Source organism: Halichoerus grypus, chromosome 4 (genome assembly GCF_964656455.1).
Source record: "Halichoerus grypus chromosome 4, mHalGry1.hap1.1, whole genome shotgun sequence".
Classification (NCBI taxonomy): domain Eukaryota; kingdom Metazoa; phylum Chordata; class Mammalia; order Carnivora; family Phocidae; genus Halichoerus; species Halichoerus grypus.
Window position 1 is genome coordinate 174,851,099 of NC_135715.1, and position 25,668 is coordinate 174,876,766.

At 49.6% G+C, this 25,668-nt stretch overlaps 1 protein-coding gene across 10 annotated transcripts in view; it reads right to left on the reverse strand.

Annotated features, from left to right (window-relative positions):
• Nucleotides 1–25,668, reverse strand: part of TNS1 (tensin 1) — a 201,537-nt gene that overhangs the window by 145,475 nt on the left and 30,394 nt on the right. For 9 of the 10 annotated variants that reach the window (XM_078071304.1, XM_078071301.1, XM_078071302.1 and 6 more), the window contains one exon: nt 24,896–24,933. In XM_078071304.1, the coding sequence (XP_077927430.1) occupies nt 24,896–24,933 (38 nt within the window). Of the gene's footprint in view, nt 1–24,895; nt 24,934–25,346; nt 25,363–25,668 lie in introns of those variants that run through there. The other variant, XM_078071305.1, reaches the window with a different exon arrangement.

Consider the following 25,668-nt stretch of genomic DNA (forward strand, 5'->3'; position numbering starts at 1 on the left):
TTGCCCTGGCGGGGTCAGCAACCTCCCCTCTGTCCTTTCCCTCCCTCCCGCTCCCTAGGCCCCCTTGGGGCTTCCTGCCCCCCCCAGGGCAGTGGCACACACAGTCACAGCCACACAGTCCTGCACACTCACACACTCACACACACACACACACACACACACACACATACTTGTGCATGTATGCACAGAGACCCATGCACTACACGCAAGCACATGTGCTTAAACTCATGCACACACACACACATGAAAATATGTGTACAGAATACACATGCACCCTCTTTGCACACACATTCCCACACCTAACGGCCCCCAAAGATCCACACTGGCACACACACTGGCACTCACAGAGGTACATGCCCCCATGCACACACATACACACGGATCCATGCACACACGCACACAAGCACACACATACACACGGATCCATGCCCACACGCACACAGATCCATGTATGCACACACACACACACAAGCACACACGTGAGCCCCAGCCATGGGAGGCTTGGCGTCGGCACCCGCAGACTGTCTGGGCAGGCCGAACTGGACAGATGTCTGCCATGCCACCCGGGTGGTTATTCCAAAGGCGAGAAGGCTGTCGGCTAAGAATATTGCAGCGCATTCCTGGCCTGAGATAAGCGGCCCCAAGCATCCTCGGCACGTTCTGGCCTCGCTGTCTCACCCCTGTGGATTCCACCCACCCGCAGCACCATCCTGGAAGAGCCCCAGCAGCCGGCACCACCAGCAAACACACCTTGGCTGGGGGCCGGCCACTCTCCCCTCTCCAGGGACCCCAGGCCCATGGGGGGGCCTCGGTCTCCCCCACAGAGACACGCACGCAGGGAAGGAGTCTTCCCTGCTTCCCGGGAATTGAGGAGCTAGGGATACTTGGATCTGCCAGGATCCCTCAGCCTGGGCAGGCAGTGTAAGATACCCTACATGTATCATATGACCTCATATGGACGTGTGTGTCCATCCTGAGATGCGGGCTAACCTACAGGAGTGGTGTGCCTTCCAGCCCCAAGCTGGGCAAACACACACCCCACGCACCCCCGCCACTAAGTACGCACCACTGAGCACCTCATCACACCCGTGCTCACCACCACTCCACGGCATCATTGTACCCTGCAGGGGAAGGGACTGAGGTCCACAGAGACCCCACTGCTAGAAAGGAAGAGACCCCAAATTTGAACCCAGGTCTTCTGGCTCCTACGCCAGGGCTCTAACCAGGACCTCAAACAATTCCCCCGCCTGGCTGACTCTTAAATCACATCTTTTGGGGCGCCTGGGTGGCTCAGTCGTTAAGCGTCTGCCTTCGGCTCAGGTCATGATCCCGGGGTTCCGGGATCGAGTCCCACATCGGGCTCCCTGCTCAGCGGGAAGCCTGCTTCTCCCTCTCCCACTCCCCTTGCTTGTGTTCCTGCTCTCGCTGTGTCTCTCTCTGTCAAATAAATAAAATCTTTAAAAAAAATAAATAAATAAATAAATCACATCTTTTCAGGGCCACCAGGTAGATCAGGGACATCCCCGGGATCACCTTCCTCGGGGAAAAGACTTGTGCTCATTACAGGCTCAGGAGGGGGCTCTCAGTCACACACACATACAAGGGCAATACCCCTACAAAAGTGTCAGATGTTAGGGGACGTTCTGGGGCGTCTGCAGCTGCCTTGAGGAGTGAGGGGTGTCCCCAGGGCAGGAGACTACGAGCTCTCAAAGCCCCAAGTCCCCGAGGGTTTGGGAGGAAACGGAGCTGTGAAGACAGAGAAAGGGGCTCCCCCATCCATGGAGTCAAGAGGGAGAGGCCTTTGGATTTTAGCGCTGGAGGATCAGGACGAAGGGCTGGGCCTTGGGGAACAAGGCAGGATCCTGAGGATGACAGGAACATAGAGAGTCCTCAGGGGCCCAGAAGGGACACAGAGAGAACAGACAGGAAAGAGAAAGAACAAAGCTAAGGAACCCGAGGTCTCTAAAGGAAAGAGGTAACAGGGAAAGATAAGAGATGTGGTTGCCACTCTGGAAAACAGTACGGAGGTTCCTCAACAAGTTGAAAATAGAGCTACCATACGATCCAGCAATTGCACTACTGGGTATTTACCCCAAAGATACAAATGTAGGGATCCGAAGGGGTACGTGCACCCCGATGTTTATAGCAGCAATGTCCACAATAGCCAAACTGTGGAAAGAGCCAAGATGTCCATCGACAGATGAATGGATAAAGAAGATGTGGTATATAAATATATATATATATATATATATATATATATATATATATATACACACACACACACACACACATATACATAATGGAATATTATGCAGCCATCAAAAGGAATGAGATCTTGCCATTTGCAACGACGTGGATGGAACTGGAGGGTGTTATGCTGAGCAAAATAAGTCAATCAGAGAAAGACATGTATCATATGACCTCACTGATATGAGGAATTCTTAATCTCAGGAAACAAACTGAGGGTTGCTGGAGTGGGGGGTAGGGTGGGAGGGAAGGGGTGGCTGGGTGATAGACACTGGGGAGGGTATGTGCTATGTGAGTGCTGTGAATTGTGCAAGACTGTTGAATCACAGATCTGTACCTCTGAAACAAATAATGCAATATATGTTAAGAAAAAAAAAAAAGAAGAAGATAGCAGGAGGGGAAGAATGAAGGGGGGGAAATCGGAGGGGGAGACGAACCATGAGAGATGATGGACTCTGAAAAACAAACTGAGGGTTCTAGAGGGGAGGGGGGTGGGAGGATGGGTTAGCCTGGTGATGGGTATTAAAGAGGTCATGTTCTGCATGGAACACTGGGTGTTATGCACAAACAATGAATCATGGAACACTACATCAAAAACTAATGATGTAATGGATGGTGATTAACATAACAATAAAAAAAATTTTTAATTAAAAAAAAAAAAGATGTGGTTGCAACAGAGGCCAGGAGCTAGAAAGTTCTGGTGTACCTTGGTGATCCTGGGCAGCCCACACTTCTGTTTTTTCTCACCTTGTAGCCCAACCCTGTTCTGGGGCAGCAGTTCTAAAGTCTGTGTGCATGTGCACACACACGTACACACACACACACACACCCCTAAATCTCAAGTGTCCCTCTCGGCAACTCAGTCAATGAGGTCAAGAGCTGTTCTGGACATTTTTCATATGAGAACAGTGGGGCCCAGAGAGGGGCTGTGGCTCCCCGAAGGCGCCAGGTTTCCTTTCTGCTGGGAAAAAAAAAAAAAAAAGCCAAGAAGAGGACCCAAGTATCCCTAGCTCCTCAATTCCCGGGAAGCAGCCCTACCAAGCAGTAGAGCTGAGGCCAGAGGCCTCAGAAGCAAAGGGAGAACGGAAGGAAGCAGGCCCCGGGAACTCGGGGGCGTGACTTTCCCAGCCCCAAGGAGATGGGATCTGGGAGGATCAGAGCGGCATCCCGAGCTTGACACCAGCCGAGCAGGCTCCAAGAGGGCAGGACCTTGGCTGGCCATGAAGGCAGAGGGCACAGAGGTGCAGGCGGTGGGGTCACAGCAGGGAGTGAGGCTGAAAGAGGGGGTGTGTTCCCATGAAGACTTGGCCACCCCCAGCCACTGGCTTGGTAAGACAGCTGTGCTTCCCAGAGCCGTGTGACCCCGCAGCCAGAACCGCCTGCTGGCCACCCCCACCCCCCCCAACTCTGAGCAAGCCAGGCAGCCTTACATGGACATCTCAGGGACACAATATTTACCAGATGAGGCATCAAGGGACACAGACGTGTGAGCTCCCCCCCTTCCCCCAACTTCACCCTGGGGTGCTGCTCACTCTCCACCGCTCCTCCTTCCAGAGCCCCCTCTTTCCTGGAGACAGGGCAGTGGACCAGCAGGCCAAGGCCGGAAAGGAGAAGCTGAGAGGGGAGGAATACTGGACTCCGGATTTCACATCCAGCCAGCCACAGACCCCAGCTGGAAGCCTATAGAGAAACCTGGAAGAGAGAGGCCAGGGATAGAAACTAAGGAATGAGGACCCATGGGAAAAGTGATCACGTATCGTCAACTGATTGGTGAAGGGACAGAAGCAAGAATATATGTAGATACATGATTATTCCAGAAACAGACAAGAGCAGAGTTTGCACGTTCATTTGCCTGATGCAAACAAACCAAATGAAACAAGACATTTTTGAGATAATCAGGGAAAATTGAACATACACTAGGTATTAGCTGCTCCTAGGAAATTGTTATTAATTGTGTTGACTGTAATAATGGTATTATGGTAATGTTAAAATTAAAAGTCCTTATCTGTTAATGATACGTAGTAAAGTATTTACAGTGGAATGATATAATGTCTGGGATTTGCTTTAAAAACACTCCAGCAAAAAAAAAAAAAAAGGGAGTGAAGGGGGCAGATGAAACAAAAAAGTTGATGGTTGTCAACCATGGGTACAAAGGAGTTCATCATGCTATTCTTGCTACTTGTATATGTTTTAAATCTCCCACAATAAAGAACTGACAAACACACACACACACATACACGCACGCAAGCACACAGTGGGAGGAAGGGGGGTTCATCTGATCCACATTCCCTAAAGCGTGTTATTAAGATGATTTTAGTTAGAAACATGGCTCAATAATTTTCTTTTAATATTTCTGCATATTAAAAATATAAAACTGTAGAGTAAGCCTATACATTCTTTTTTTTTTAAGATTTTATTTATTTATTTGAGAGAGAGAGAGAGAATGAATAGGAGAGGGAGAAAGAATCTGAAGCAGGCTCCCCACTGAGCACAGCCCGACATGGGGCTCGATCCCACAACCGCAAGATCATGACCTGAGCGGAAACCAAGAATCAGACGCTTAACCGACTGAGCCACCCAGGCGCCCCAGAGCAAGCCTATACATTCTATTACTTAAATGAGTAAAAGGTTATAAAAGCCAAGTTTTTTTTTTAATGCAGTGATAGTTAGGCCGGTGAGACCTGAAACCGTAAAATGGCAAAGGAGAATGCGCCCGAGCGCAGCTGGGGAACCACCAAGCCCACCCAAACTCCCCACTGCCTGGGAAGCCACACCGGCTCCCACGGTGGAGCCACCCATCCTCCCTCGTCAGCATCCCAGACAGGCAGGTGTGCATCCACGCCTGAGACAGCACCGCAGAGGCTGGACGGGGCCGTGCCTGGAGCAGCTGGGATGCAGACCACAGCGGGTAACAGCTCACCCGGCTCTGTACTTGCACAGTCTCCCATCCCCGATCCCCACAGAGCCCTCGGAGGTAGACAACATCATACCCATTTTACAGATGGGGAAACTGTGACTCAGAGAGGAGAGAGGACTTTCTCAAGGCCCCAGGGCCAGTGGGTGGCAGAGTCAGGATTTGAACCCCCATCTCTCTGATACCCAGGCTTGCAAGTTGAACCAAGAAGGCAGCCAGGTAACCGGACCAGCAGGAGCCCGTGGCCCAGCAAAGAGCTAAAGCGCTGAAAGAGCTGGGCAGGAGACAAGAACGACATGATCTGTGGGAGGGAGAGGAAGGAGAGGCGGGCCGGTAGGCCCAGGGCTGCACAGTCGGCTTGGGTGCCAGCACAGTTGTTACCCAGAAGTGGCAGAAAGGGAAGGGACTGCAGCAAGTTGAATGAAGGTCAGACAGCCGGGGGAACTGGAAGGTAGAAACGGAAGGCTGGGAGCCTTGGTCAACATTTCAAAACGGACTTCTGAGCTTTGGGCTGGAATTAAACCAACTCAGCATGGGAACATACGTTATTCGGTGCCTCCTGGAAGTTTCTAGTTGGTAGCCAAAATATGTTTCATTAACAAAAACAAGGAAATGCATGTAATTTCTCCAAATGTGAGGTTCATGGGGGAAATATTAGTAAAAGAATCCTTTCATTGTGCACCAGAATCTGGACTAGACCTGAGGACAAAGGGGTTAAGGTAATGCCCTAGAAAGGCTATCTGCCTGCCCAAGGTTCTAATTTGACAAGGCTAGGAAACAGGGGAAGGAACGCTTGAGGGACACAAAGCTTCTACAAAGCTCTGAGCCCCCAGGAGATGCCCCATCCGTCTTTCTTGGCAGTGGGGATGCCCCAGGGAGGCCCAGGCTCCTAAGCAAGTCTCACTCCCATTCTTGCATCTGCTCTCAGGGCTGGGGCCCGGGGCCTGGGTTGGACAGGCTGATGGAGCCTAAAGCTGGTTGTGGGGAAGGGGTTCCGAGTTATCAGCAACATAGGGGTTCTGGCTCTATTCATTAGCTGCGTGAGGCTGGGCAAGCAGCTTGACCTCTCTCCTGTTTCCCCGGCCTTCCCACCTTCCCCTGCCTGTCCAGCTACAACTGGAATAATAACAATCATAATGACTTCCTCATGGGGCTGTTTCGAGAATTCATTGACATGATCCATGTAATGTGCTTAGCATGGAACCTGGTGCCTAATTGCTTCATCAGTGATAACCACGGCAATTATTAGCCTTAACTATCCTGTCTGAGATCCACAGTTGGGCCCTTTGGCGCTCAGGGCCCTGATGAGCCTGGACCCGAGGAAGCCGACGGTGGGCAGTAGCCCGCAGGACAAAGGAGGCCGAGAGGGGGAGAGCAGCCCAACCTCATCCTCTCCAGGAACGCGGCTGGTGGCTGGGAGGGTGGGGGGCGAGGGGAGATGCCTCGCCGCTGAGGTCAGGCCCTATTTGGAGCTGGCAGAGTGTTTATCATCCTCACGTGTGAGAGGAGGGGGGGTGGTGGGGAGCGGAGAGGGGGAGGAGAAGAAGCAGCTGCTGGGAGGAGGGGGAGGACTCCCGAGCGGGAGGGACCTACGCTTTTGCTGGTGTCCTGGGAGACCACCCCCACCCCGGCCCCTCCACTAACTCACTCTGTGAGCGGGGGGCAGGAGGAGTGCCAACTGCACACAAAGGTGCCCCCCCACTCACTGCCTCAGCCAGGAATAGGACATCCACCCCACCGTGGGCCCCATTTTCAAAGCTCCTCACAACCCCCCAGCAAGCTAGATCTCGTTATCCTCATCGGACGGACGAGGTAACTGAGGCTGGGGCTGGTCAAGCTCGCTGCCCAAGGATGCTCACTGACACCAGTCCCCATCTCCTGGATCTCCTCACTGCCCCAGAGGCCACTCACAGGGGTGGCTGCAGGGGTGGTGGGACAAAGGATGTGGTCTTAAGGAGGCGGAGTCGGCCTGCGCTGGTTTGCCCCAGGTCGGGACAATGCAGGCTGAGACACATCATCCTGCCCCTACAGACACACGCACCGCCAGGTCAGGGCAGCTCGGCCCTCCCCTGGCCAAATACAACCACTTTTATTCTTGACATTCCAATCAAGGGGCCCCAGCGGCTCCTTCGGTTCCCTGGTGCCCCTTTTCTGGCTCCCCACCACCAGAAGACAGCCCCTCGGAATGAACCCAACTCATTCATGTAGGAAGCATGAAAGCCACTAGCTTCTCATTTGTCAAGGTAGGTAGAGGGATGGAGAATTTCAAGCTGTTTCCTCCTAGGCTGTCCTCCACCAAGACCAGGAAAATTATCTGGCTACCCTCAGTGACTGTGGTCGTACCCACTCCTCTACTGAAGTTAGAACCACCCCGGGCCTCGGTTTCCCCTTATGGAAAGAGGGAGGGCAGTGACCCACAGAGAGGTAGGAGGAGTGCCAAGGCCCTAACAGCATGGGGCGGGCTTTGGGGATATAACTAGAGCTTTCCATCTTGCTGGTTTCTCCCTAGTTTCCAGATCTGCCCCCATTCTGGGAACGCCAGACCTCCCCTGCTCCCCCCTCTCTGCTGCCTACAAAATGTCAGGGAGCTCAGCCCTGTTAGAGAGCCTTGCTCGGCAGCTATCTCCTCCTTGCCAGTGCAAATCCCCGAAGGTCTCCCTGAATCGCCAGTCATTCCCCACCCACACCCCAGGATATTTCACACACACACGTGTGCACACATACACACACGCGCGCCTCGTAGCCACAATTCCTGCCTGGGCTCTGTGGTTAACCCACTGTGATGACTCTGATTACTGCCTCCCATAGCGATCAGATCAGACAGAGGAACTGTGGCTGCCAACGCCACCTCAGCCTCTCCCAGAAGGGAAGGTGCCCTGCGTGTCCCCAGAAGACTGGCCGCACGTCCCGGAAGGCAGCTGAAGCCAAGCCCTGTGGAGGGTGTGTTCCCACTCAGGCTTCTGAGCAGGCACTAAAAATTCTTCCTCTGATTCCCCCCAGCCACCTGAGAACAATAATGATCCTTGCATTTTACAGAGGAAAGGAGCGATCTGCCTAAATCTCACAGAGGGCAAGAGTCAAAGATCAAATCTGCAAACGAACGAGGCCCAGACCAGAAGCACATACTTCCATCCCAAATCAGCCTGATGGGACCCCTGTATTCTCCATCCCTCTACCTACCTTGACAAATGAGAAGCTAAGTGCCGTTCATGCTTCCTACAGAATGGGTGGGTATGACAGTGTCATACTCCTTCTGTGTCAACTCGTCTCAGCCACAGTGCCCAGTGATTTAACCAAACACGATCTGGGTGTTGTCTGAGGACGGTTAGTATCTATAATCACTTGACCTTAAGTAAAGGAGATCGCTCTCCATCATGTGGACAGGCCTCCCATTAATTGAAGCTGCAAAGAGCAAAAATTAAGGCTTCCTGGAGAAGAAGAAATTCTGCCTCCAGACGGCAACACCAGCTTCTATCTGATTTGCTAGACTGCCAGCGTGTCCTAGAGATTTCAGACCTGCCAGTCCCCACAGCTGTGTGTGCCAATGCCTTAAAATAAAATCTCTTGGGGCGCCTGGGTGGTTCAGTCATTAGGCGTCTGCCTTTGGCTCGGGTCATGATCCCAGGGTCCAGGGATCGAGCCCGCCCATCGGACTCCCTGCTCCGCGGGAAGCCTGCTTCTCCCTCTCCCACTCCCCCGCTTGTGTTCCCTCTCTCGCTGTGTCTCTCTTTGTCAAATAAATAAACAAACAAATAAATAAAATCTCTTAATATACATACGGGCATACCTCAGAGACGTTGCAGGTTCAATTCTAGACCACCATAATGAAGCCGATTGTCCCAGTAAAGCTAGTCAAATGACTTTTTTGGTTTCCCAGGGCATATCAAAGATGAAAGTTACATTTACACTAGACTATAATCTAGTAACTGTGCGAAAGCATTATGTCTAAAAATTTACATAATTTAAAAATACCTGATTTGGGGCACCTGGGTGGCTCAGTCGGTAAGCGACTGCCTTTGGCTCAGGTCATGATCCCAGGGTCCAGGGATCGAGCCCCGCATCGGGCTCCCTGCTCTGCGGGAAGCCTGCTTCTCCCTCTCCCACTCCCCCGCTTGTGTTCCCTCTCTCGCTGTGTCTCTCTTTGTCAAATAAACAAACAAACAAATAAATAAAATCTCTTAATATACATACGGGCATACCTCAGAGACGTTGCAGGTTCGATTCTAGACCACCATAATGAAGCCGATTGTCCCAGTAAAGCTAGTCAAATGACTTTTTTGGTTTCCCAGGGCATATCAAAGATGAAAGTTACATTTACACTAGACTATAATCTAGTAACTGTGCGAAAGCATTATGTCTAAAAATTTACATAATTTAAAAATACCTGATTTGGGGCACCTGGGTGGCTCAGTCGGTAAGCGACTGCCTTCGGCTCAGGTCATGATCTCAGGGTCCTGGGATCGAGCCCCGCATCGGGCTCCCTGCTCTGTGGGAAGCCTGCTTCTCCCTCTCCCACTCCCCCTGCTTGTGTTCCCTCTCTTGCTGTCTCTCTGTCAAATAAATAAAATCTTTACAAAAAAAAAAAAATACCTGATTTGCGGGGCACCTGGGTGGCTCGGTGGGTTGAGCGTTTGCCTTCCACTCAGGTCATGATCTTGGAGTCCTGGGATCGAGCCCCGCATCGGGCTCCCTGCTCAATGGAGAGCCTGCTTCTCCCTCTGCCCCTCGCCCCACTCATGTTTTCTCTCTCTCTCTCTCTCAAATAAAATCTAAAAAAAAAAAAAAAATACCTGATTTGCTAAAAAATGCTAATTGTCACCTGAGCTTTTAGCGAGTCACCTTTCAGCCGGTGGAGGGTCTCCGTGTTGATGGCTGCTGACTGATCAGGGAGGTGGTTGCTGAAGGCTGGCATGGCCATGGCAATTTCTCGAAATAAGACAATAAAGTTTGCCACAGCAATGGACTCTTCCTTTCATGAACCGATTCTCTGTAGCATGTGACGCCGTTTGGGAGCATTTACCAATAGGACGACTTCTTTCATCATTGGAGTCAGTCATCTTAAACCTGCTTCTGCTTTGTCAACTAAGTTTATGCAGTATTCTAAATCCTTTGTGGCCTTTTCAACAATCCCCACAGCATCTTCACCAGGAATAGACGCCGTCTCAAGAAACCACTTCGTTTGCTCATCCACGAGAGCAACTCCTGACCCATTCAAGTTTGATCATGAGCTTGCAGCCATTCAGGTGCATCTTCAGGCTCCGCTGCTAATTCTAGTTCTCTTGCTGTTTCCACCACGTCTGCAGCTACTTTCTCCACTGCAGTCTTAAGCCTTCAATTTGGGGGGGGGGAGGGGGAGATAGAAAAGGCAATATCGGCGAAGCGCAATGAAGCAAAGTGCGCTAAAAAGAGGTAAGCCTTGTATACCTCCTACTGGTTGCTTCATGGAGAACTCTGACTGATACAGTGAGCAAACAAGATGTCAAAAAACGTGAGTCCTTGGGGCGCCTGGGTGGCTCAGTTGGTTAAGCGACTGCCTTCAGCTCAGGTCATGATCCTGGAGTCCCTGGATCGAGTCCCGCATCGGGCTCCCTGCTTGGCAGGGAGTCTGCTTCTCCCTCTGACCCTCCCCCCTCTCATGTGCTCTCTCTCATTCTCTCTCTCTCAAATAAATAAATAAAATCTTAAAAAAAAAAAAAAACGTGAGTCCTACCAACTTAAACAAACTCGCAATGGCCATGGCAGGGTCAATTCGATCAAGTAATAATATAACAAAAATAATGATGATAGCACTGGATTACAGCCTTTAAAAACAAGTGAATATCCAGGTTCCATACTGACATAAATAAATAACTGAATAAAAAATAAGGGATAAGAGACAGTGGAATGAATAGGGACAGTAGAATGTGAAAGAACAGTCGAACTCCATTTATCCATGTAGAAGGAATGATGGAAACACAAAACCAAATAAAGTCAAGCTAAGAGACATTCTACAAAACACCTGACGCATACTCTTCAGAAGTGCCAAAGTCATGAGAGACAAAGAAAGACTGCTGAACTGTCCCAGCTGGGTGGAGGCAAAGCAGGCACACGGCTAAATGCAATGTGGCATCCTGACGTGGATCTGGGATCCAGAAAAGGGGAGATACTGGAAAAACCCAGCAAACTCTACTAAGATCTGTGAATTAGTAACAACATCCGATCAGTGTGAATTTCCTGGTTTTGATCATTGTGCAATAGATCTGTAAAGCTGTCAACATTTGGGGAAGTTGAATGAAGGGTATATGGGAACTCTACTATTTTGGCAAACTTTCCGTAAGTCTAAAATCATTTCAAAAAGAAAATTTTTTTAAGTGGGTTCTAAAGAAGACACAGATTAAGGGTCAGAATGAAAGTCAGAGGGCAGTTAAAGAATTAGGTCTTTGGGAGGGAAGAGGGATTCAACGTGGGAAGGCCCCAGATGCCTCAGGGAATCAGAGGAGAGGAGGGATGCTCAGACGAGAGAAGGAGGAATGCAGGCTGCTCGGGGTGCACAGCACACAGATCTGGCCTCTGGATAAGGTGACACAAATAGAGTACATGGGCCTCCCAGCTCTGGGACTCTCCCCTGGAGACAGCCAGACTTGGCTAACGACCACAATGCCACCACCACCATCATCACAGGTCACTGCACACCAGGAGCTGAAAGCTCCATATCGACTAATGTCATCCTCACTACAACCCTGCAGGAAGGTCTTTATGACCTCAGTTTATAGATGAGGAAACTGAGAATCCGAACTCCTCAGTAAATGATCCCAGGTCACTCCACTATAAACAGGGGAAGCAGGGAACAAATCCAGCTCTGACTCCCAAGCTCCCAAACCCTAAAACAAAACAGACCCTGACTACCCCCAGTCCGACTTCCCTCCACACAGCACAAGATGGCTGCTGAGAGCTTACCTCACAAGAGAGCCCCGTCCAGGGGAGACCATTCTCATTGTCTTCCCTGGAGGTTAAAGCTGGCTTGGTAATACAGAATTCCCTCCACCCAACCCAATGGCAGCCTCTGTCTGGGACCCCAGTCACAAGGCAATGACAATGACACAAAATGCTGGGATTCACGACTGCTCCAAGCACTGTCTATGTATTATTCACTCGGTAACTCTCACAATTATCTGACAAGGCAGGGACAGAGCAGAAGCCCAAGTCACAATGAGGCTGTTGAAGTAGAAAAGTCAGAAATGGGCCAGTTCTCACTATACCATCCGCAGGTCAGACTCTCTCCTCGAGGCTCTCCCTAAATCTGGGTCTATTCCCAGGTCCCGGTTCCACCACCTTCCTGGCTGCGTGAGCATGCAGCTCAACCATCCCAGCCTGTCTCCTCCTCTGTGCCCTAGGGGATTACATTAATGCCTACCTTTTCATGTTGTTGTAAGGATTAGATTAAATGGATCCCGTCCATGCAAGGATAGAAGATCTTTGTAAGCCAGGCACTCATGGTGGAATTCAAGCCAGTGTGATTTTTCTAGTGCAGGAGAGGGCACTGGAGTTTTTCTGCTGTTCCTCCAATCACATGTGACCCATGAGTGACCTTCCTCCCCGGCTTCCTTAAACAGAACCCAGTTTGAACCCAGACACCTCTGGACACCCTCGCTTGGGTGCCCCGGCCCAGCAGGTGGAAACAGGCCAGGGGGTTAATCTGTGACTCACTCGGTGCTTTCTTGTGCCTCAGGACATACATACCCTCTCTTCCTAATGGCCCCCCGCTAACATCCCACCCTGCTTGCCAGCTATGGGGTACAAATGACCAAGTCACTCATCAGCCAGAGGCCAGAACCTTAGAGAAGAGGAGGCGGGGCCTCATAGGTCCTGGGCAGGGCGAAGCAGGGCACAGGACAGGGGGCCAGCAGGTGACCACAGGCAGAGGAAGCAGTGTGGGGGAGGGTAAGGGAGTATGGGCCATTGTCATTCTGGTGGAGCTGGCCAGACCTGCCAGCTGGTGGATTTCTGGGGCACTTAGCTGCTTGTTATCCTTGGGTCTCATAATAACAGAATAAATAGGAGTTATCATCTATTGAGAAAGAGCCTATCACATGCCAGGATCTTACCTACATTTTCTCTAATCCTCACACCAACCTTGCAAGGTTCACTAATATCAATGTCACCAGTTTTATATTGATGAGGAAACCAGATTTCGGAGGTTGAGTGACTTGTCTGATATAACACAGCTCACATAAATGGCAGACTCAGAACCACCTGAGCCCAAGGCCAGAGGAGCTCCAGCTCCATCGGGCCCCCTCTCAGGACACTCAGGCTCTGGAAACTGTTCTAGGTCAGTGGCTTGGGAGGCTCAGAAGGCTAAGACAGTCTTGGCCATTAGGGAGAGCCACGCAGGAAAGAATGCTGGGTTCCAGGAAGGCGGCTCAGGACCCCAGGAGGGAGGGGCTTACCATGCCCCAGGAGTGGGGAGCCCACCTCTCCCTCACCCTCCCTTGCTTAGCCGACTCCTTCAGAGACTACAGACCCCCAAGCTAAAAGCTGGAAGCAGTGGGGGAGGCTGGTATGGGCCAGGGGTCCAGGAGTCACCCTGTTCCCTCCCACACCACTGACAAGCCTCCTCATCTGCGCCGGGCCTTCTGCCCTCTACCCCACACCATGGACCCCAGGCCTCACCAGATCCCTCACACTCTCAGTGGGAAACCTCTGGCCTCTGTTCCCTCCCACATATTTCACCACATGTCCTGTCTCAACAGGACCCCAGGGTTTCCCTCTCCTTTCCCCCTCTCTGGCTCCAAGTCTCCATCTCCCATTCACCCCCTCTCCCTGCTCTGGGCTCCCACCCTCCCCCTTTCAAACTCCTCTGTTCTCTCAGACACAGCAATCCCCTATGTGATGTTTACACAGCCCCAGAGTCAGAAATACTGAAAACTATGAGACCTTTTGGGAGCCACATTCCAGGAAAATGAGAAGCCAGTCTCAGCTCAGTGTCACTTTCTCCCCCCACAACCCCTCCCCGCCTCGCCCCCTCCCTGCTGGGGTGTGTATGTGTGTGCGTGCGTGTACTCACTGCTTAGGACACACACCCCAAGCTGACTTATTAACTCCTGAAGGTCCTACACTCTATTACCTCAGAGAGAACTTTAGGAAGATGGAGCAGGGGCGGGCAGGGCATATAAAAATGTACAACTTCTTGCAAATTTTTATAAAGCATCGAGGAAATGGCTTCCCACCCAAGACCTACCTTATCCTTGACCCGCACCCTGGGGGTGGGGGAAGCAGAAGCCAGGAGAACACAGAGCCCAGAGGAACTGTGGCTTCCTGGGGAACCAAAACCCAGGAAAGTTGTGGAGGAGTATCCAGGGCAAACACGGGTTATTCAGGTGCTGTCAGGGAATCCCAGCATCAGAATCTTTGGGGACATTAGATAATACGGCATATCCCTGGACCCGAGCCCAGGCTCACTAAATCAAAGCTGCGTAGCTCAGTCAGCTAAGCATCCGATTGTTGGTTTCAGCTCAGGTCATGATCTCAAGGTCATGAAATTGAGCCCCAAGTTGGCTCCACACTCAGTGCAGAGTCTGCTAGCGATTCCCTCTCCCTCTCCCTCCCTCCTTCTCTCCCTCTCTCTCTCATAAATAAATAAATAAAATCTTTTTTTAAAAAATACACAAACTTCCAAAACTGACTCAAGAGGAAACAGAAAACCTGAATAGACCTCTAACAAATAAAGAGACTGAACTCACAATCAAAAAACTGCCCACAAAAAAAAAAAGCCCAGACAAACTGCTTCACATGTGAATTCTACCAAACATTCAAGGAGAATCAATATCAATTCGTCCCAAACTCTTCCAGAAATTGGAAGAGGAGCAAGCACTTTCCAACTCATTCTATGAGGCCAATATTACCTTGATGCCAAAACCAGACAAAGACATTATAAGAGAAAGAAAACTAAAGACCAGTATCTCTTATGAACTGAGATGCAAAAACCTTCAACTACATACTAAAAAATAAAACCAGCCACAAATAATAATAATTATACACCATGACCAAATGGGATTTGCCCCAGGAATACAGGACTGTTTTCACACCTGAAAATCAACTAGTATAATCACGTTCCATAATTAAAGTCCATAATACATCCATATCAAAGGAATAGAAAAACAAAACCACTTGATCCTCAATAGATGCAGAAAAGGATTTTGAGAAAATCCACCAATATCTCCTGATTTAAAAAAACACTCATCAAACTAGAAATAGAAGGAAATGCCCCTGACAAAGGGCATCACAAAAAAAAAAACCCACAGCTATCATCATGCTTAATGGTGAAAGACTGCATGCTTTCCCCAAAAGTCAAGAACAAGATTAGGATTTCTGCTCTCACTACTTCTAATCAACATTGTAACTGGAGGTTCTAGCCAGGACAATTGGGGGGATGAAGGGGATAAGAAATCAAAAACATCCAGGTTGGAAAGGAAGAAGTGAAACTATCTCTATTCACAGATTACATGATCTCACATATAGAAAATCCTAAATAATCCATTTAAAAACTATTAGAACTAATGAGTTCATCAAGTTGCAGGATAAATCTCCAATGTTCAAAAATCAGTTGTATTTGTATACACTGGCAATGAACAACGTGAAAATGAAATTAAGAAATCAATTCCATTTAAAGAAATTCCATTTCTTCCATTGAAAAGGATAAAATACTTAGGAATAAATTTTATAAGACATACTCTGAAAACTACAAAACCATGTTGAAAGAAATTTAAAAAGATCTAAATTAACGGAAAGACTTTCCATGCTCGTGGCTCAGAAGATTCAATATCGTTAAGAGAGTAATATTCCCCAAATTGATTGATAAATTCAATGCAGTCCCTATTAGAATCGCAGCAGGTTGCTTTGCAGAAATTGATAGGCTGATCCTAAAACTCAGGGACCCAGAATAGCCAAAGCAATCTTGAAAAAGAAGACTCACACTTCCCAATTTTAATACTTACTACAAAGCAACAGTAGAATGGTGTGGTACTAGCCTAAGGATAGCCAAATGTATCAATGAAATAGAATTAAATCCAGAAATAAACTCACACACCCATAGTCAATTGATTTTTGACAGGGTTGCCAAGATCAGTGGGGAAAGAACAGTCTTTTCAACAAATGGTTTTGGGACAATTGGTTAGCCACATACAAAGGAATGCAGTTGGGCCCTGACCTCCTACCCTATATAAAAATTAACTCAGGGTGTCTGGGTGGCTCAGTGGGTTAAGCATCTACCTTTGGCTTGTGACATGATCTCAGAGTCCTGGGATCAAGCCCCAAGTCTGGCTCCCTGCTCAGCGGGGAGTCTGCTTCTCCCTCTCCCTCTCCACTGCCCTCCACCCCACCCCATCCCCCGCTTGTGCACTCACACTCTCTCTCTCTAATAAATAAATAAAATCTTTAAAAAAAATAACTCAAAATGGATGAAAGACCGAGCTGAAAAAGCCAATACTATTAAATTTTTAGAAGAAAACATAGGGTCAAATCTTCATGACCTTGGATTTGGCAATGAATTCTTAGGCATGACACCAAAAGCAAAAGTCATAACAAAATAATAAATCAGACTGTATCAAAATTTTACACTTTCGTGCTATAAAATGAAAGGACAACCCACAGAATGGGAAACAAAATAGCTCAAATCATATCTGATAAGGGACTTGTATTGTGAACATATAAACAACATTACCAACTCAATAATAAAGACAACCCAATTTTTTAAGTGGGCAAAGAATCTGAATAGACATTTCTCCAAAGAAGATATACAAATGACCAATAAGCACATGAAAAGATGCTCAGCATCACTAGTCATCAGGGAAATCAAAGCAAAACCACAATGAGATGTCACTTCATTTTCACGAGGATGGCTATAATCAAAAAATCGGGAGAAGCAGCGACGAGGATGTGGAGAAATCATAACCTTCATCCATTGCTGGTGAGGATCGAAAATGGTGCAGTTCTGTTATGAGCTGGATTGTGTCCCTCTAAAAAGATATGTTGAGGTCCCAATCTCCAGTACCTGAGAACATGACTTTATGTGGAAGTAGGTTCTTTACAGAGATAATCAAGTTATAATGAGGTTCTTGTCGTGGGCCTTAATCTAGCATGACTGGTGTCTTTGTAAAAATTTGGACACAGAGTCAGGCAGACACAGAGGGAAGATGATGCGAAGACATACAAGGAAAATACCATATGAAGACGGAGGACTGGGGAGATGCCTCTGTAAGACAAGAAGCGCCACAGATTGCTAGCAAACCCCCAGGCGCTAGGGAGAGGCAAGGAAGGATCTCCTCTACATCTTTCAGAGGAGCGTGGCTCACCAACATCTTGATTTTGGACTTCCAGCCTCCAGAACTATAAGACAATAAATTTCTGTTGTTTAAAGTCACGGGTATGGGCGCCTGGGTGGCTCAGTTGGTTAAAGTCACGGGTATGTGGTACTTTGTTGCAGCAGACCTAGAAAACTAATATAAGCTACTTTGAAAAACAATCTAGCAGTTCCTCCAAAAGTTAAGCAGAATTACCGTACGACCCTGCAATTCCACTCCTAGGTATATACAGTTGGCCCTTGAACGAGGGGGTTAGGGGCACCAACACTCTGAGCAGTGAAAAGCCCCATATAACTTTTGACTCCCCCAAAACTTAACTACTAACAACCTACTGTTGACTAGAAGCCTTACCAATAACATCAACAGTCAATTAACACATTTTTTAACTGAAATCGGCACATATTTTATGTGGTATATGTATTACATCCTGTAGTCTTACCATAAAGTAAGCTAGAGGAAAGAAAATGTTAGTAAAAACATCATAAGGAAGAGAAAATACATTTCCGGTACCGTCCTGTAAAAATCTGTGTATAAAGTGGACCTGTGCGGTTCGCACCTGGGTTGTTCAAGGTTTGACTCTATCCCCAGAGAAATGAAAACATACTGTCACAGAAAGACTTGTACATGAATATTCATGACAGCATTATTTATAACCATCAAAAGGTGGAAACAACCCACATGCCCATCCATTGAGGGATGGATAAACAAAATGTGGTATACTCCCACGATGGAATAGTATTCAGCCATGGATGTGCCTTACAAACATTATGGTAAGTGAAAGAAGCCAATCATGAAAACCATACATTCTATTATTCCATTCATATGAAATTTCCAGAATAGGGAAATATGTAGAGACTGTAAATTAGTGGTTGCTTAGGACTGGGGCAGGTGTGGGGGGGAAAAGGATGGAGGGACTTTTTGACCCCTTGATCTTGAAACATGGCATTATAGTTGGGTCATCAATCTCACTGCTCACGAGAGCCCTACAAGATAGGTCTTACTATCATCCCCGTGGTATGGGTGAGGGAACTGGAGCTCAGAGAGATTAAGGAACTTGCCCAAGGTCACACAACCAATTATGGATGCAATCAGGATTTAAACACAATACTCTGCCTCCAAGGCCAAAGAACAACCCATGCGTCCTGGGGCCACGAGCCTCCCCCAGTCCAGCTATACACGGGAGCAGGAGAATACTCCAAGTTTCCAACACCTCGAGGGAAGGTTGCAGGTGTGTTTATGAGAAAGTGGGAAAAGTGGTGTGTCGTATGACTGAAAGGTGGGGGTTCATTATGGGATTTCCTTTCCTTTCAAGCTTAAAGGATGGGATTAAACCCCTTTGGTACAAGGGAGGAGACAAAGTCATTGCTGGTGCTCGGGACAGGGAAGAGCCAGGGTCTGGGAAGAGGGTAGGAGAGAAAGAGAGAAGCAGGAGGTGAGTAGGAGCCGCCTGGAGGCTGAGGCGTGGGCAATTTGGCTGCCCAGCAACTGCCTGGTACCTTCCTTTAATCTGCATCTGACCTGGAATGGAAATGAGCATTTTGCTGGAAGGAGCTGCTATTTTAAAACAAGGGGCAAATCAGAAGCGAGAAAAGCGTTTCTCAAAAATGTATTAGGGATTAGGGAAACGATGTGGGCTACACGGGTACTCCCTGGATCATCTTTGCAACTTTTCTGTAAATCTAAGACAACTCTAAAATGACAAGTTTCCTTTAAAATAATAGATAAATAGATGACAGCTAGCTAGATAAAATGCACCTGGAGGTTGTGGAATCATATAGCAGGGGAGAGAGAAGAAACACAAAGCAGAAGACAATCTGCCGTGTATATACATACCATGTGTATACTGAAATAGAAGTGGAAGACACATCCTGGACCATCCACTTTCATCCTCAACTGGGGACAGATAAGGACCCCATGAGACATAGGGGTGGGGACTAAGGGAGGCTTGGAACTGCTTCCTTCAAGGGATTCGGAATGGGGAGCTGGAGGGTGGCATTTCCATCCACTGTGGTGCATCTCCAGTGCCCAAATCAGCCCCGCTCTCAGTCGTCTCACTCTCTTCTCTTCTCACCTGCTCCCCACCCATGGATCCCAGGGCAGTGCCAGAATCATGTAGAAAGCCACTGGCCCTTAGCCAAGTTGGTTACCCTCCCCAGGCCTCAGTTTTGGATCTATAAATTGGGGCTACCATGAGCCCAGCCCACCCCACAGAACCGAGGTGAATGAAGACATTTTGTATATCACAAAGTTCTGTGTAGATACAGATGATTAAAGATTCATAGCACATCTGTTCATAATAGCCCCAAACTGCAAATAACCCAAATGGCAATCAACCGTGGGATGGATAAACAAATTGTGCTTTATTCATATGCTGGAATACAACATAGCAATCAAAAAGAATGAACTGCTGTAATATGCAAGGGCATGGATGACTGTCCCAGACAGAATGTTGAGTGAAATAAGCCAGGCACAAGAGTAAACAGGGCTCCCTGGGTGGCAAAGTCAGTTAAGCATCGACATTTGGTTTCAGCTCAGCTCATGATCTCAAGGTCATGAGACGGAGCCCCACGTCAGGCTCTGCAATCAGCACGGCGTCTGCTTAAGACCCCCTCTCCCTTTCCTTCAGCCCCTCCCCCCTGCTCACTTGTGCTCTCTCTGTAAAATAAATAAGTCATTTAAAAAAAAGAGTAAACATACTGTATGACTCAATTTATAAGAAGTTCAAAAAGAGGCAAAACTAATCTGTGATGGCAGAAGTAAGACTAGAAATTTCCTTTGGGGGATACTGACTTGGAGGGGCGCAAAAGGGCACTTCTGGGTGCTGGAAACGTTCTAGATCTTGATCTGGTTCATATACAGGTACAAACTTATTGATGTGTGTACTTGATGGTACGTGAGTTATACCCCCGCTAGAAAATGTAAACGACTAAACTTATGTGGAGTGTGAGTGTCTGTCAGAAGGTCGGAGGGCTTTCTGGAAGGATATTATGAAATGATTTTGCTGCTCCCTCTCTCCTGCTCTCATGTCCTCCCTCACCCCACTCCACAGCCTCTCTCTAAATAGGAACCTCTTGTTCCTCAACATTCCTTTATTCCACTCCTTTACTTCTTCATTGGAACCCCTTCTATGAGTCAGGCACTATTCTAGAAACTGAGGGTGCAGCCTCTCAGCCCTCCTTTGTGCAATAAACAGGTATTTTAACATCTACTCTGGGGCCCCTCCTCAACCAGCATGGAGCATTTTCTCTCCAGCAGGTCCCAGTGGCAAAGAACAGGGCATAGAATATCTAAGATCTTGTCCAGTCTCCACCTATGGTTCAAGAAAGGAGAAAGGTGCCTACTATGTGCTGGGGTGCATTTATTCCTCTACAACACAGGTCACATAGCTGGAAGGCAGCATGGGTAGAGGGGTATGTCTGATTCCTACATCTCCGCCCTTCCCACCATTCCCATGGACCACCCCCCGCCCAGGAGCAAGGTCAACCTCACCCTCTCTCTGGGCATCTATGTAGCTGGCCTCCAAGGTGGCCACCCCATTGATTCTTGCCTCCAAGTATTCATGTCTTTATATAGGTCCCTCCCACAGTCAATGAGGATGACCTATACAACCAATAGGATATTGTAAACATAACAGTGTTTGTCTTCCAAGGCGAGGACATAAAAGACATTGTGGCTACCACCTTGCTCTCTCTTGAATCATCCACCCTAAGGAAGCCAGCCACCATGTTGTGAGGACACTCAAGCAGATCTATGGAGAGCGCCATGTGGCAAGAAACTAGGACCTCCTTCCAACAGCCAGCACCAAGTTGCTAGCTACATGAATGAACCACCTTGGAAGCAGCTCCTCCAGCCCCAGTCAGGCCTTCAGATAACTACAGCCCCAGCTGACATCTTGACCGCCACCGCATGAGAGACCCCAGGCCAGAACCAGCCAGCCAAGCCACTCCCAAATTTCTGACCCATGGAAACTATATGAGATAATAAATGTTTGTTGCTGTTTTAAGCTACTAAATTTGGGGGTAGACTGTTACATCATATTGCTATATGTAAATAATATAGCCCCTCTCAGATCAGATCATGGGTTCATGCTGCAAGAACAGTCTGGAAGGTGGCATGTTAAGGTGTCCAGAACTATCCACTCACTAGAGGGATGATCAGCGTGGGCTGAATCTGAGAGGACAGGAGAGAACACACATGCACAAGAAATCCCCAGTATGTGGGAGAAGAGCTGTGAAATAAGAAATCAAGCAAAGCAGAAATCTTGGCACTTTCTTCCCTAGAAATTTCTCACACACTCCATCTATCTCAGTAAGTGGAACCACGTGCACCCAGTGACTCTGGCCAAAAACCTGGGAGTCATCCTTGGGCCCATTCTCTCTCACACACCCAACATCTCATCCATCAGCCAAGTCCTGGGCTCTACCCCCATGATGTACCCCAGACCTGGCCCCTTCTCACTGCCTTTCCTGCGAGCACCACGGACTAAGCCACCAGCCTCCTTCACCTGGGCAACATCAGTAGCCTACTGGCCCATCTCCATAGCCTACCCTTGTGCCTGCCCAAGGCCAGAGTAGTCTTCTCAAAACAGATCAGATCATGTCCCATGTGCTCAAAACGCTCCAGGGCTCACCATTCTCCAGTGACATGGCCTTCTTTCAAGCATTTCATAAGCTCATCTCACCTGAGGGCCTTTGCACTTGCTCTTCCATCTTCCAGATCATCACGTAACATCAACATCTGGGTCTCACCTCATGCAATACTTCCTCTGAGAAGTTTTCCTGGGCCACGTTAGCCTAATCACTCTCTAACCCGCTGCTTTAGCTCATTTCCTTCATAGCATGTTTACCTATTTATTGTCTGTCTCCCCCGGGAGAATGTCAATCCCATGAGGGCAAACGTCTTATCTGTCTTGTTTACCTAGAACACTGTCTGGCCCTTGGAAAGAGCTCAATAAGCATTTGTGTAATGAGCCCTGTCTAGAGGTAAAGGGATGGATGAGATGACCTCCAAGTTGATCTGGTTACAAAATCTAGAGGACAGAGCTCTGCTGTGTGGTGTGTCCTGGGGCTCACATCGCCCTTCCCAATAGGAGGAAAAGACAGGGCAGTAGTAAGAGCTGTGGTTTTAGGGGAAAGACTTGCCAGCTGGGTGGAGCCCACACCACCAGTGGGTCCCATTTCCTATAGAGGAAAATCCTCTAAAAAAGCTCCTTCTGTCTGTCTGGCCGTGCCCTGCCAGTCCACCTCTACCCTCTGGGTTGTCCTCCAGGGCTAGGCAGAGCAGGATTTTGCCACAGCCTGGTGGATTCTGAGCCCCCAGCATTTCTAAGAATTGCCAGGCAGGCTATGCCCCCAGAAGTCATCTTTGGCATCCCTCTGTCATCCACAGAGGCTGTTATATAATAAGAAACCCTCTTGGGTCACACCTCCTGACCTCCCTCAGCCCCCATTCACCCAGACTTAGACCCTCCACTGCCAGTATGTTCGTGCCCTTATCCTCTCTGAAGGCATCCGCTGCTGCAAGAGATGGAAAGCAAAGGGGGAGGGGTAGGCAAGGATTAAGGGACATCGGCAAGATGGGATATTTAGAAGGAAGCACAAAGGCCCAGGGACAAAGACAGGGTGAGGAATTATACCAGGAGCCCTTAGGAAAGTCATTCACTCAGTGCCTCAGTTTCCTTATTCGTAAAACAATGGGATCTTTCAGCCTACTTTATGCTGTGATGGAATTAAAAGAATAAAATCAGATAATGCACTGAAGTGCTTTCTAAAGCCTGAAGCGCTGTACAAACATTCATTGTTATTAAGAGAAGCAGGTGCAGAAAGGAAGAGAGGAAGGGAGTAGACGGAGGAGGAGCGAGAAGATGCCGCCTCTGGGGTTAAGGGTGGAGAAGCTCCGCTCTGGATGAAGAGAACAAGGAGGGAGATGGAGGGAGAAGCAGAAACTCACTCGCCCCCCCCCCCACTCCCACCTGAAGGAGACAAGGCTGAGAGAGCCAGAAAAGCAGAAGGTGATGGGAGGGGCAGCAGCTGTCCAGGTGTGCCCATTTGAGCCAGGCCCTTTGCACCTCTGCTAGGAGGGCACTCCTACCTGGAGTTTACCGATGGGGAGATGCCCCCAGCAAGGCTGCGTACTTGGCTTGAGCACGGTCACCCAGAGGAAGTGGATTCCCTCACAGATCTGTCTGCTCCATGAGCACCCTTCTCCAGAATAATACTTGGCTTTTGGAGCTACCAACTGATAATAACCAATCACTATGTTTTTGAGCACCTACCTATGTCAGGCACTGTACTGGGCACTTGCACACACATTATCCCATTTCATCTTCATAATAACCTTTTCTTATTCCCATCCCCTTGAGGATGAAACAGAGGCTCAGAGAGGTTACATGACTTGCCCAAAGTCATTCAGCAAATAAAGAAGCAGAGCATGAGATGCACCAGATACTGGGCCTCCACTGTTCAGTGCATCCTTTTGAAACCTCCTCCCCTCTTCTTCCATTCACTGAACTCCTTCTGGAAAGATCACGTGTGAACAGCAAAGGTGGGGTGAGAGGGCGAGGAGAAGGTGAGCCATCATGGGGTGGGGGCACAGACTGGCAGGTAAGGCAGGGCATTTCCACCTCCAGAGAGCTGAGCCCATCTGACAGAACAGCTCCCCTCCCAAATAAACCATCATAATCCAGTACTCCAAGAAGCCGGCTCCTGATCCATCACTCCTCTGTCCAGGCCTGAGAGGATGCAGCAGGACTCCAGCCAGCCCTGCCAACCAGGACCCAGCAGCCCCTCTGGCTTCTTGCTCAGTTTTCCTCTCACCAAGACCAGCCCTGAAACACTGATGGGGAAACTGAGGACCAAAGTGCCACCTGGCCAATAAAGACAGTGGGATGGTCCTGCAGGAGGTTCCATGCCCAGGGAAACCCTGACCTCCGACCGCATCCCCACTTCCCCACCTATCCCGTTTTCCCGCCCTCGGGCTCCTTCGGCCGTTGCCCCCATCCCAAGTTTTTCCAGACTGCCCAAATTGGGCCAACCAGGGCTCTGCGCAGCCCACGGGATAACTGAAATGCATCCCCCTCCTCCTCCATTCCCCCAACCAGCCCCCCTCCCCCAACTAAGGGAAATACCTTCAAAGACCCCTCCCTTGGAGCTCGGGTCCCCGCCTGCCAACTTCAGGAGCTGCCCAGACCCCGCGCCGCGGCCCCCCACCCCTGGCCCTCGCCTTCACCTTGACCCGAGCCCGCTCCTGGGCCCCGAAGCTTTGCATAAACAAAGAGCGGGGCAGGGGACGACCCGGGCCCCGCCCCCGGCCCGCCGGCGCCCCCGCTCCCGTCCCGGACCCGAGCCGGTCGCGCCCCCGAGCCCCCCGCGGAGCCAGCCGGCCCGCGGCCCCTTACCTTGGCCCGGCATTTCGGATGACAGGAGAAACTGCAGACTGCGAGAGGGCGACACAGAAAGAAAGTTTAGCCGCGAGGTATGGAATGGAAACTCGGGCGAAATCTCCTCCCACCCCCGCCCGCACTCCGCGCTCGGGAGGGAAGGAGGGAAGGAGGGAAGGAGGGACGGAGGAACGGAGGGAGGAGGGGGCGAAGGGGGGCGGCTGCCGCAGCTCCCCGGGGCCTGCGGGGCGGGAAAGCCCGGGACTGCGGACCCGCGGGTCGGGGAGGCGCCGAGCGCTCATTGCCCGAGCCCCTGGGGCGGGCGCGGGAAGGTGGGGGGGGGCAGGGGGAGGGGCGGGGGGGGACCGACTCCCCCGCTGGATCCTTGCCAGGGGCAGAGGGACCCAGGCCTCGTGGCAGCCGCGCCAAGGAATGGGGTGGGGGGGGCCTTCTCCCCTTACATACACACCAGGCAGGCAGGCAGCCGGCACCCCAGGAACCATGATCACGCTCCCTCTCCCCCAGAGAGAGACACACAGACCCGATTTACCGTCCAGGAGAGGACCGTACGGTACACACACACATACACGTTTACACCCATACACACACACACTCACCAATAACCACTATCCGCATTCACTCGGCCAGACAAGCACACATACACATATAAATACACACAGAGCCTCACACACATTCACACTTATGCCCGAGGGAAACCTCTGACTCAGGGGCACCAACACACACACTTTCACGGGACACCCTCAGAGTACAGCCTGACACAGACGTTGGAC